A 12,607-nucleotide genomic window follows, 5' to 3' on the forward strand; every position below is an offset into this window, starting at 1 on the left:
TTCTCAATCAGTACCCCGTTCCTGCCTTCTCCCCATACCCCCTGACTCCGCTATCCTTAAGAGCTCTATCTAGCTCTCTCTTGAATGCATTCGGAGAATTGGCCTCCACTGCCTTCTGAGGCAGAGAATTCCACAGATTCACAACTCTGACTGAAAAGATTTTTTTCTCATCTCAGTTCTAAATGGCCCCCCTGGTTCTGGACTCCCCCAACATTGGGAACATGTTTCCTGCCTCTAACGTGTCCAACTCCTTAATAATCTTATACGTTTTAACCCTCCAGAGATGTTGCGTGTCCCGCTGATTTACTCCAGCATTTTGTGTGTCTAGTCTTCTATTGTAAGGGTTACTTGGAAAGGTCTTCTTGAAGTCGGGGGGGAGTGGGGGGGCGCGCTCCTCCTCGGCCGGCGCTGGTGGTGTCGCGCGCGCGGCGCGCGTGCACGCCCGGCCCGACCCTCCGCTCGCGCCCGTGAGCGCGCCCCCGCCCCGCCGCGCGTGCATGCGCCGTGGTGACAGGCGGCGGCACTGTCTAGGGCGGGCCGCTCGCTCGCTCGGACAAGTGGCAGCGACGCCGCCGCCACCGCCGCGTCCGCACAGGGCCCCCCCCCCCCGCCGCCACCACCACCACCCCCGGCCCCAGCCCTGTGGGTCTGTTTAAAATCACCCCCCCCCCCCCACAACAAAACAATTCATTTTGTTTGTCAGAGGACATTTAAAAAAAAATCAAACGATAAATAAACCGACCCCTCTTCTCCCACCCTCATCAATTCCACCCTTTCCCTTTTATATCTGTCTCTAAAAAAAAAAATCCCAACATTAACGCGATCGGGGCGGGAGGTTGGTTGTTCACCGGAGAAGTGGCAGCAACGACGACGCACAGCTCCCAAGATGTCGCAGTTCGTGGATAATTTCTGGGTAAGTCCGTTGCTTCTTGTTCCTTTAAAAAAAATAATAATGTCCGCGGCGAAAGGGATGTGATCTTCCGTCTGCTTTGTGTTTTGTGTTGTGTTAAGGCGCTGGGGCTTGTGTTTAAAAGCGGGGCTGTGGAGCGCTGCCGGCTGTGCTGCTGGTGGTGGTGGTGGGGGGGGTGGTGGTGGTGGGTGGGTGAGAGCGCCGGGCTCTCGGCTTGTACTTGAGGCGAGGGCGCCGGCTCGGCTCGGGCCTTCGAGCGCCGCTTCAGCCCCGAGCGCAACCAAACTTGCACGTCGTGGGTGGGGCGCGGATTGTCCCGCCCAACCCGCTGATTGGTGCAACCCCCCTGGGAACCGATCGTCCGCTTTTCTCATTTGCCAATGTGGACGGCCGTCAACATGTGCCCGCTCTTCCGTAAACAAGTTAGTGTGGCTGGCGGGTGGCAGGCGATTGAAACTCTCTTATGGATAAACAAATTCAAGAGTCAAGAGTATTTTATTGTTTTATCTGGGGCATATAACAATGAAATTCTTACCTGCAGCGGTTCAGTGTGTGTATCTGTATATATTTATACACACACTCACACTCAGACACACATACGCGTGTATATATATATATGTGTGTTGGAAAGAACTGCAGATGCTGGTTTAAATCGAAGGTAGACACAAAATGCTGGAGTAACTCAGCGGGACAGGCAGTATCTCAGGAGAGAAGGAATGGGTGATGTTTCGGGTCGAGACCCTTCAGACCGATGTCGGGGGAGCGTGTATATATATATATATAAATATATGTTATTTATATTATATAATATATATATATAAAATCGACAGCAGCAATTCAACAAGTAGTCTCTTTTCCTGACATTTATTCAATGTTAATGTTTAACAATAAGTCTCCCATTGATTCTGATGGTTAAATGCAGCCGGAGTTTATGGATGTTATACTGGCAGGTTGTGGAATGTTCCAATAAATATTGGGTGTTTCCCATTTATATTTCACGAAAGTAGGGTGTTTCAGGAATGGTGTTATAAACTATAAATGGCGCTAGGAGACCAGATGCCTGTCCTGACGGAATCAACAAGACTTAAACTTGTGTTAGTCAAAATATTCACCTTTTCAGCCGCACCCAACAGTTGTCAAATTAGGAGACATTGAAAAGGTAACATGTTACTGTAAACTATACTCAGTCGCTCAGGCAGGATTTGTAGAAAGAAAAACAGAATTTAAAGTCAAAGACCTTTCATCACAATTTCTTTTAACTATATCTGTTGTCTTGGATCAGAAATCTGTAATAATATTGATGGGTTTTGCGAAACGGTAATCAAGCATTTGTTGAAATTGAATCTCAATCATCTATGTACGTTACCAAACGTAGATACCAAACGCGATTAGAAAGTTTCTCGAGGAAAAAATTATAATTTAAATTTATCTCAATTTGGAGGCAAAAGTAATTTTTTGTTCACTGAAGTGTCACTTTCCCTGACCAGATTAAGATTTAGTTGATGAGTTACTTGTAATGATTTAGGCTGAAAATGTTTTCTGGAGTTTGAATTAGTGCAAATGTGTAATGAGATGTCAGAGGTGATCCTGAAAGTATTTCTGAATTCTGATTTCCTCCTAAGTATTATAACTAGTTCAGTAGCACTTGGAACTGCTACCTTCTCAGAGCAGATCAGGTACACCTTAGTCAAATTGGGGTGGGGGTTTGTTCAGTATAGAGCCTTAGCGTTCAAATAGAAATTCTGCAAAAGGGCATTTGGCCCTTTGAACCTGCTCCATCATTCATCTTCTACCTCATCATCATTTCACTGCATTGTCCCCATGTTTCCTGATTCCTTTAATATCCAAAAAATATTGATCTTTGTATTGAGTAAACAAAATGACTCTCCGCATTCCATTGGATAGAAAATATAAAGATTTATCAATCTGCATGAAAAACGTACTCTCAGTTCTAAATAGCTTATTCTGAGGCTGTGAACCCTTGTTCTACAGAAACCATTATTTTACATCAAACTCTTGAAGGATTTTGTAAGACTAATGAGATCTGTCATTCTCATAAACTGTACAGTCATACAGTGCAGACAATGGCACTTTAACCCATCAAAGCCATGCCAACTGTTGAAATGCCATTAGCACTAATTATACACAAATGCCATTTAATTCTCCACACATGCCTATCAACCTTTACCTCTCCGCATGTGGCATCACTGGCATGTTGTATAACTAACATTATGACTCAATTTCTATACTCAGTACCCTAACTGATGAAGGCAATGTACCAACCTTCTTTACAACTCTATCTACATGAGACAGCACTTTAAGGGATCTATGTACCTTTTCTCCTAGATCCCACTGCACTATTATTCATTGTGAAGGTCCTGTCCTATCTGACTTCCCACAATTCAACAGTTGAGCACATATTTACATTAAACTCCATTATCAATTCCTCCGTCCATTTGTCTAGTTGATCAAGATCCTGCTGTAATTGTGGACAATTATCCTCACAGTCTACAATGCCACTTTACTGTCTTCTACAAACTTACTAATCATGACATCCATTCTCATCCAAATTGTTGACATAAACCACAAACATCAATGGGCCCAGCACCGATCCCTGGGGCACATCACCAGTCACAGGCCTCCAGTCAGAAAAACAACCTTCCACCACCATCCTTTGCTTCTTTCCATTAAGCCAATTCTGCATTCAATTAGCTAGGTTGAACTAGGTCTCTCGAGCTGTGAGACAGCAGCTTAACTAGAATAGCAGGCGCACCCCATTAATGGCAGTTATATCCTTTTTTATAGTAAAGAGATAAATACTCGACTGGGCAGAAGAATGGGGCAGCTGGTAGAGTGCGCCCCATAGCTCCAGTTTTCTCCCATGTGCTAAAGATGTGTCAGTTAATTTAGATACGTTAACTGGCTAATATCAATTGCCTCTACTGTGCAGGTAAATACTAGAATCAAGGGGGAGTTGTTGGGAACGTGGGGAGAATAAAATATGGAATGGTCTGCTCAAACTTAGTTGAGCTGAACAGCTTGTTCCATCTTCTGAAATGGTGTTGCAAAGAAGATAAACATACCATTTGTCTACCAAATTAGTTGCTGTATCTGTGTGTTAACTTTCAGTGATTTACAAGAACATCTGAGTGACTTTAAACATCGACATTGCCCACTCTTTTAACATTAAAAAAAATCTTGCCTTTCTGTTTTGTGTACCATGGTAGGGAACCACATTTTTGCACCTTACATTGCATTTGTCATTTGTCATTTGTCATTTGTCATGTTCTTGCCCACTCATCCATTTGCTCTGTCTACTTGAAGTTTTTGTATATCATCTATCTTACTGACAACCTCCCACTGAGTTTGTGATTTCAGCAAATTTAGAAATACTCCATGACCACATTATTCATGTAGATTACACATAATCAAGGCCCACTTGTGGCACCACACAAATTACAGCCAGATAAAGATCTGTTAATTCCCTCTCTTCCCTTAATGTCCAATAACTTATTCTCAATCCATGTTTGTGTATTACTGCTAACTCCATGTGCTCAAACCTTGTTGACCAACCTCCTATTCGACTGATCACAGAACTCCAGCAGATCAGTCAAACATAATTTTTTTCATCAATCCATGCTGACTCTGCCCTATCCTATGATTCCTTTCAAGGTGTTGTAGTATTGCATCCTTTATTGTTGTCTCCAGCACACTCCCACTGCTGATATTAGGGAACAGGTTGATAGCCCCATGTTTTCTCACTGCTTTTTTTTTAAAGTGGGTTCACATTCCAATCCACAAGAACAATTTCAGAAGCCATAGAATTTTGGAAGATGCTAACAAGAGCATTCACCACTACTATAGTTAACAGTATTTAATTGTCATATATACCAACAACAGAACAACACATTTCTTACTCCCTGGAGCTTAACAGGTCCATAAACGGTAATAACACACAGATAACAAATAATAATCAAAAATTCATTGTTAATAAACATTATACTGGGTAACCACAATAACTGAAAGTGTGAAGGGCAACTAAAGACACAGTCTATAGAAGATCATAGTCATGGAGGTTAGTGTTGTGTAGTGTCCAAGAGCCTGATTGTTGCTGGGAAGAAGCTGTTCTTGCATCTGGTGGTAGCGAAGTGATAATGTGACAAAGGCGATGTGGGTCTTTGATGATACTAGCAGCCTTTTTAAGGCAGTGTCTCCGATAAATCTCTTTGATGTTGGGGATGTCAGTACCTGTAATTGACCGGGCAGTGTCTAACAACCTGTGTAGTCTCCTTATTTCCTGGGCATTTCAGGTATCGATCTGGATACTTTCATACCCACCACTTTCAAGACTTAGATGTAGATCAGCTCTTTGGGGTTTATTAGCATTTTTCTTACTATCTCTCTTGCATATTTTTTTGTACAGTGACTTATTTACTTCAGGTCCACATGAGAACCTAGAGATTAGGTATTACTGGTAGGTTTTTCATCTTTATGTCAAGAAAGAAACATTATTTAATTCCTCTGCCAATCCCTTACTCTTCGTTACAAATTGTATGGTAATCAATCATAGGAAGATGATGCTGGCATTGCGGAAAGACAATAAATATTCACCAGAATGAGTCTGGATTTAGAGAGTTTAAACATAAAGGCAGAAAATATCATATGAATGGTACTGTAGTTACATAGAAATGAGGCTCATTCATGTGGGGTCCACAAATTCACACGGATAAAAAAAGTTGGTTGAAGGACAATAAACAGTAAGTAAAAATGGGTCATTTCAGGTTGTCAAGCATTTACGGGAGAAATATCACATTGGCCAGCCAAGGGGCTATTTATCTTTATTCATCAGTTTGGAGAATGGAACACGTTCTATTTATCCAAATTTGTAAACGATACCAAGTTAGATGCAAAGGTAAGCTCCCAGTGGGCTGCAGAAAGTCTTTGAATTGACAAGGTGATAGTTTTATAAAGTGGGCGAACTTGAGATTACTTGGTAAGAAGAATATAAAAATGGAATGTTTTATATGGTGAAAAAATTAACTAGTAAGTATTGCTACTCAGGGGGGTCCTTGTGTCTGTGTATTGAAAATTAACATGCAGATAATGTTTAACCAACTTTTTTATTCATGCCAGCAAGCAATTTAGAAAACAAATGGAGATTAAAAAGATTTCAGTTGCTGGAATCTTAAGCATAAATCAAATTGCTGAAGGAACTTAGTGGGTCAGGCAGCACCTGTGAATGAAAGTGGGCAGGTAATATTTTGGGTCGGAGCGGAGGTATATGCCTGCCTGTGCCAGAGACCACTCTCACGGCAGCGCTTGCTGTGAGGATTGATCCTGTCGGGTGCTACTCCGTCAGGTTACAGGTGTTGCAATTGGGAACGCGCAGCAGGGGTGTGATCGAGGGAGCAAGACCCAGACAACCAATACAGGGAGCCAGCGCTGGCAAACTCAGCCTCTGCTGGCATCGCCATCCCCGGGAGTGGCGTAGGGGTGAAGAGGAGCAAGGTTTGTGTGGAATGAGGGTGAGTTTGTGCAGCGCCCGTGTCTACTCTTGTCGGCGGCACAAATGACATTGCCTGCGGTGGGAGGGAGCTCCGTACCCGCAATGAAGCACCAAGCGAGGGGATTTTTTAACGTGCAAGAAGGAGCTGTAGTCGCTGGTTTACACCGAAGAGAGACACAAAATGCTGGAGTAACCCAGCGGGACAGGCAGCAACTCTGGAGAGAAGGAATGGCTGATGTTTTGGGTCGAGACCCTTACTGTACCGCTGTGCCTATTAACCATAAATACACCTAATTAATATTTTTAAAGCAGTATTTTCTTACCTCTACGAAGCAAAACTGGAAAATATGAATGAAACGAGGGTCTATATACACGCAGCAGATTAGTCGGCGAGAAAATGCTTTGCTCTTGCAATCTATGCTCAGTCGAGATACCAAACTCGCTTATTACTGAGATTGGATGTCAAAATATACTAAATTTTACAGAATAACTGAATGCCCAAAGGGTCTTGGATTCAGACCAAGTAAAAAAGTTATTTTACATAAAACTTTATTCACAGTGATTATCTATAGATGGTTTTCACTACAAATCTTGGATGCGAAACAGGGCAAGAATTGTTTAGTGTGACTAAATACTTCACATCTCCTCCATCCTCCTTTATCTATTTAACAGTACTATTTTGTTTGACCTTTATTCTAGCAGAGCATATGACTATAAAACATCAGAAATCAACTTTGCAGTGGTGCCATTTTGAGTGAAGTTAAATCTGTTCTGCACCATTGAATGATACAGCCAAACTAGCTGCAGAATTAAGTTTACTAATAAAAAGTTTACTGCTGTTGCTCACTGGTTTGTGATGGTTTTTAGTAAGTGATGTAAGGGCCAAAAATGAAGGTTATTGGACCTGGATAATTCAAAGTAAGTGGGCCAAGTTTGTTTTTTACATCCAAAGTAGGGGCTAGGAGAGAAAGTTCAGGGTTTTGATTACTTATTAACTTTAAACTATGACCCCTTGGAGTAATAATCTCTTTGAAACCTTACTAGCAAATTCCTATTACAAAAGTTTGGTGTTTTGGAGTGTGGAAAATTTCTTCCACGTTCAGGTATTTTAAATCATGCTTTAAAGGCAGATTCATTCGTACAGTCAATTTCAGTTGTGTTTCTGCAGGAATACATTTGAATAAGTCATCCTTATTCACAGAGACAGTGGTGTTTCCTTTCTGAATTTATGTTGACATGGTGCTTTAATATATTTCAATATTTCAGTTTTCTTAAATCTATATTAAATGGTACTTATTTTAGGCAGCATTTCTGTAGAAAAGGAAAAGGTGACGTTCCGGGTCGAAACCCTTCTGCAGACCTGAAGAGGGGTCTCAACCCAAAATGTTACCTATTCCTTTGCTCCAGTGATGCTGCCCGACCCGCTGAGTTACTCCAGCTTTTTGTGTCTATCTTGGGTGTAAACCAACATCTGCAGTTCCTTCCTACATTCATCTTTTAAGCTTTTACCATGTATTTTGCATAATTGTTGGACTTGTATGGCAACAACCTGTGTGCAATAATATCAGCTGGTAATTGTTTCTGAAATGTGAATTTGACAGTAACACCTACAGAACAAGTGAGTGGTTTTGTACTTATTTGCAAAATCTGCAACATTTTAATGCAAGATCATAGGAGATTTCTTTAGAAAGAATCATTAGGTTACTTCCATCTTTATAGTCATGATTAATAAAAAATAATAGCACTTAGTCTGTCAATCAGTCCAGAAAGGACATACCTAAGTCAGGAAAAAGCTCTATTGGTCAGAGGTTTAGGGATTTTAGGCCTGCGTCCCTCAAGCATACTCCATAGATGTTTGTTATATGAATGCTAAAGACAAGGTTAAACCTTCACAGCCATGTTCAGCCAGGGCTGCAGCTTGAGATCCCCACAATCACAGATACCAGTCTTCAGCCAATTTGCTTCAATCTGCTTGACAGCAAGAAATGGCTGACTAGGCTGGATACAACAACAGCTTTGGCAGCAGAAAACATTTTAGCTGTTATACTGAACTTCCACATTCCGAAACTAGCTGCACACCCATAACAAAAGTATTGTGCTGTTAGAACATAGGCAGCCACCCAACATTGTGGAAAATTGCCCAGATGTGACCTGGTCACGAGAAAGGAGAAAAATCCAATCCAGCTGAATTTTGCCAAAGGTCTCTACTCTTAATCATTTGCAAAGCGATGGAAGTTATCATTAGAATAGCAGCTATTATTCAACAATAATCTGCCCACCAGAGTCCAGCTTGAGTTTCGATGGGATCACTGGTCCCCCTAACCTTGCCTCATCTTAGTTTAAGTGTAGACCAAAGAATTAAATTTGATAAATGAGTGACTACCGAGTTTGGCATTACGGAATCCTGGTAAAAGCCAATGAGCCTGAAAGGAAAAAAAGCACTCCAGTGCGTGGAGTCATATCTCCCAGAAAGGAAGATTTGTGTGATCTATGAAAGACAGTTATTCCAACTTCAACTCATTGGAAAAGTTTCTCAGGGCAACGTTCTTGTGCCTTTCATGTTTGGCTGCTTCATCAATAACCTTCATCAAACAGTCAAACATTGACCATGTCAAAAGATACCCAGGCCCCCCAAAATTGGTAAGCACTAAAAGTTTTAAATTATTTTAATTTTATATTCTATATTATAAGCTTCTGAAAACAATATACCACTTTCCATTTGAATAGGTTTGCAGTATCTGCTTTCAACCATCTCCTTAGAAACTCCGATCATGGATTTACCAATTGGTTCTGCAGTTGTTCTGCAGGGGAGAGGGGGAGCGGGGGTGGGGAGAGGGGGGTGGGGAGAGGGGGGGTGGGGGGAGTGGGGGAGAGGTGGGGGGAGTGGAGCGGGGGTGCGGTAGGGGGGATTGAGTGGGGGGGGGGGGTAAGGATGCTAGACCAATACAGGAAAGGCTTTGGGTCCACGGCTTGCTCTGGCTGCAGCGCTGGCGCCACGGGGGTGAGGTGAGTGGCACCCTCTCCCCTTCCCTGTCCCCCCTCTATGAGGAATGGGCCCAACGGGTCCACTTGGTTAGTATCACATATTCCAGCATTTTAGGGAGAACATGTTCCCTGGCTGAAAAGTCCAGAACCAGGGTTCGCATCTCAGAATAAGGGAGAGAACTACTTAGGATTGAGAGGAGGTTAAATTTCTTCACTGAGAGGGTGGTGAATCTTTGGAATTCTGTAGCCTGACTGCTGTGGAGGCAACATAACACCGATGAATTGAATGGCTATGTTCCCCAAATGTTTGGTACTGATCCCCCCAATATATAGGAGAGTGCATTATGAACAGATAATCATTATATTAAATTGACAATGGTTCAAATGAATTGGTTTTATCTGGAAGAAGTATCTTGGATGGTGGGCAGAAAGGATCTGCTTTGCACCTCTGGCTGAAAGGATAAGGGTAGATATGTTTGGAGGTTTTGGGAACACGGGACAATGTTCTATTGAATGTGGAAATACAAGAGACTGCAAATGAGAGAACCTGGGTGGACAAGTGGGAGAGAACCTGGGTGGACAAGTGGGAGTGAAAAAGAAACATGGGGATTGGATTATGTGAAATTGGACAACTCACTGTTCATGCCATTGGCCTGTAGGCTACCCAAGCAAAATATTAGCTGCTGTTCTACATTACGTTTGAATCTCACTGTTGCAATGGAGAAGGCCGAGGGCAGAGAGGTCAGCATGGGAATGGGAGGTTGAAATGACAATGCAAACACAAACCAGAAGAACAACACCTTAGCCATAAACATTGAATGTTGTCTGCTTTTTCCTTTGCTTTTGTGTCCACTTATCACCTACTAGCTCCTGTGTCAACACTCCCCACCCTTTCACCAATATGGAATCTGCTTATCACTCCCCAACGCCTGGACCAACCCAGCCCATCTGGTTCCACCTATTGCCTACAATTCTCTGCCTTACCTTTTCCTCATTTCTCTTTACTGGCAAGTCAAGAGTGTTTAATTGTCATAGGTACCGAAATGCAACCATAAAATTCGTACTTGCAGCAGCACACCAGGTCTTTTAACACAGAACTCAATAGATAAAATCATGCATAGTCACTAATATCTCCAAGGCTTTATTAGATCCTTATGTTTGGTAAAACATCCAATAATGTGGCATGCTCGTGACTTTATTGATGCTGGACTAATAGATATTCCAGATCATTCATGCCTTTTAATACCCAACACACTATTATTTGTTGTTTTACACATTACATTTTTTTTTGATGAACTCGGTGTGTAAAGGGACAAGGAACTAGAACCTGCTGAGTGTCAACCTGAATGTACAAAGTTCCAGTGTATCCAACCTCCACCCTAGCTCCACCCACATACCTTCCTACGCCTTGATCAGCTGCATACTGAGCCCACAGTCCAGACCCCCAACAAACACCCTGTTCTAATGAGTGAGGAATATGGGAAATCATTAAAAACTGCACCATTGCATTTTTACTGTTCTAACCATATTGCTGTGATACTTTTTTAAACCTATAACCAAACATTGAGAACGTAGATTTAGGGTAAGAGATTTGTAGGGGATTTGAGGGGGAACTTTTTAAGGCTGCGAGTTGGAGCGCCTAGAAGGCATTGCCGGGGAGAGTGATGGAAGCAAGTCGCGATCAGCATGTAAAAGAATCTCGACAGTCACTTGAATCAACTAGACATTGAAACCTATGGGCCAAGTGATGAAAGATGGGATTAATATGAATGGGTGCTTGGAAGCGGTGGGCGGAATGGTCTGTTTCCCTGCTATTTGATTATATAACTATGAACATCTTCACTTTACTAAAATTGGCAGTTAGTATTCTTGTGATCTTATCTATGATATGTTTATTGGTTATTTATGGCCAGTTAGCAGCCAAGTTTTTGTTTCTAATTACATCCAATTTTTCAGAATAGTTTGCACAACATTTAAAGTTTTTTTTTAAACCTCTCTTATGCTCTCTTTTGTAAAACTTATTATTTAAACCACACAACCTGTTTTATCTTTTCCCCGTTATTTGCAAGTACATTTTATAATTTTACTACAATCCTTATCCCTCTTTCTAATTAAAGAGCAAAAAAGCCGTGGATGCTACAAATCTTAGATCATCTAAATTGTTTAATTCTAAAGGACATTTATACTTAAAGCAGGCTGCTGAGCTTTTACCATGGAGAAATTGAGCGACAAGAAACTGCAGATTCTGGAATCTTGAGCAATAAACAAAGTGCTGCAGGAAATCAGAGGGTTAGGCAGCATCTATGAGGAGAATGGGCAGGTGTCCTTTCCGATCAGAACCCTTCCTCAGTCTGATTGGAATAGTGCAGAGAAAGCTGGAAAAGCAAGTTGGTGATGCGATAAAGCCTGCAAGTAATAGGTGAATACAGGTGAGGGAGGGGGGCAGGGTGTTTGGCAGATGGGTGGAGTAAGTGACAAAGGCTAGAAGTGAACAGGAGACAAAACTGTGTCAGTAAAAAAGGAAGAGCACAAGTGAAATGTCAAAGCAGAGGGAGGTATATAGGTGGAAGGAGAATGAAGAGGGGATGAAGGGGAAATGTGTAACTTATGGATGGGAGTTGAGCGTACGAATGAGGGGAAAGGAGCAGGGTGATTGAGATAGAGAAATGCCTGTGTACTGGGGTGCGGAGGAGAGGACAGGGCAAAGAGATGTACATGTATTACAAGAGGTTGGAGAATTGAATGTTCATAACGTAATATGAGATGCTTTTCGTCCGGTTTGCTATCGGCCCTCACTCTGGCAATGGAGGTGACCAAGGATAGAAAGTTTGGTTTGAGAATGATAAGGGGAGATAAAATGGTTAGCAATCAGAAGCTCGGGTGACACGATGGCACAGCAGTAGAATTGCTGACTTACAGCACCAGAGACCTAGGTGTGATCCTGACTATGGGGACTGTCTGTACAGAGTTTGTATGTTCTCCCTGTGACCACGTGGGCTTTCTCTGGATCCTCTGGTTTCCTCCCACTCTCCAAAGACGTTCGGGTTTGTAAAAATTGGCTTTGGTCAAAATTAAATTATCCCTAGTGTGTTGTTGTTCGTCCTTCGGGTTCGAAGATGACTATGACTTCACTTTCAGTTGGAGGATTGGTGACTGTGGGTCCGGAAGTGACTGGTGAGGCCAATCTGGGCCCGGAAGGCACACCC

The 12,607-nt window shown here is 42.3% G+C and overlaps 1 protein-coding gene across 9 annotated transcripts in view; it reads left to right on the forward strand.

Annotated features, from left to right (window-relative positions):
* Positions 1–584: 584 nt before the first annotated feature.
* Positions 585–12,607, forward strand: part of fcho2 (FCH and mu domain containing endocytic adaptor 2) — a 145,763-nt gene continuing 133,740 nt past the window's right edge. For 4 of the 9 annotated variants that reach the window (XR_013547098.1, XM_078396593.1, XM_078396590.1 and 1 more), the window contains exon 1: positions 585–913. Coding sequence is in view for 7 of the 9 variants with exons in the window: in XM_078396590.1 (XP_078252716.1) it covers positions 887–913 (27 nt within the window). In the remaining 2 variants the exon portion in view is untranslated. The remainder of the gene's footprint in view (positions 914–12,607) is intronic. The other 5 variants (XM_078396596.1, XM_078396595.1, XM_078396594.1 and 2 more) reach the window with 4 other exon arrangements.

Source organism: Rhinoraja longicauda, chromosome 3 (genome assembly GCF_053455715.1).
Source record: "Rhinoraja longicauda isolate Sanriku21f chromosome 3, sRhiLon1.1, whole genome shotgun sequence".
NCBI lineage: Eukaryota > Metazoa > Chordata > Chondrichthyes > Rajiformes > Arhynchobatidae > Rhinoraja > Rhinoraja longicauda.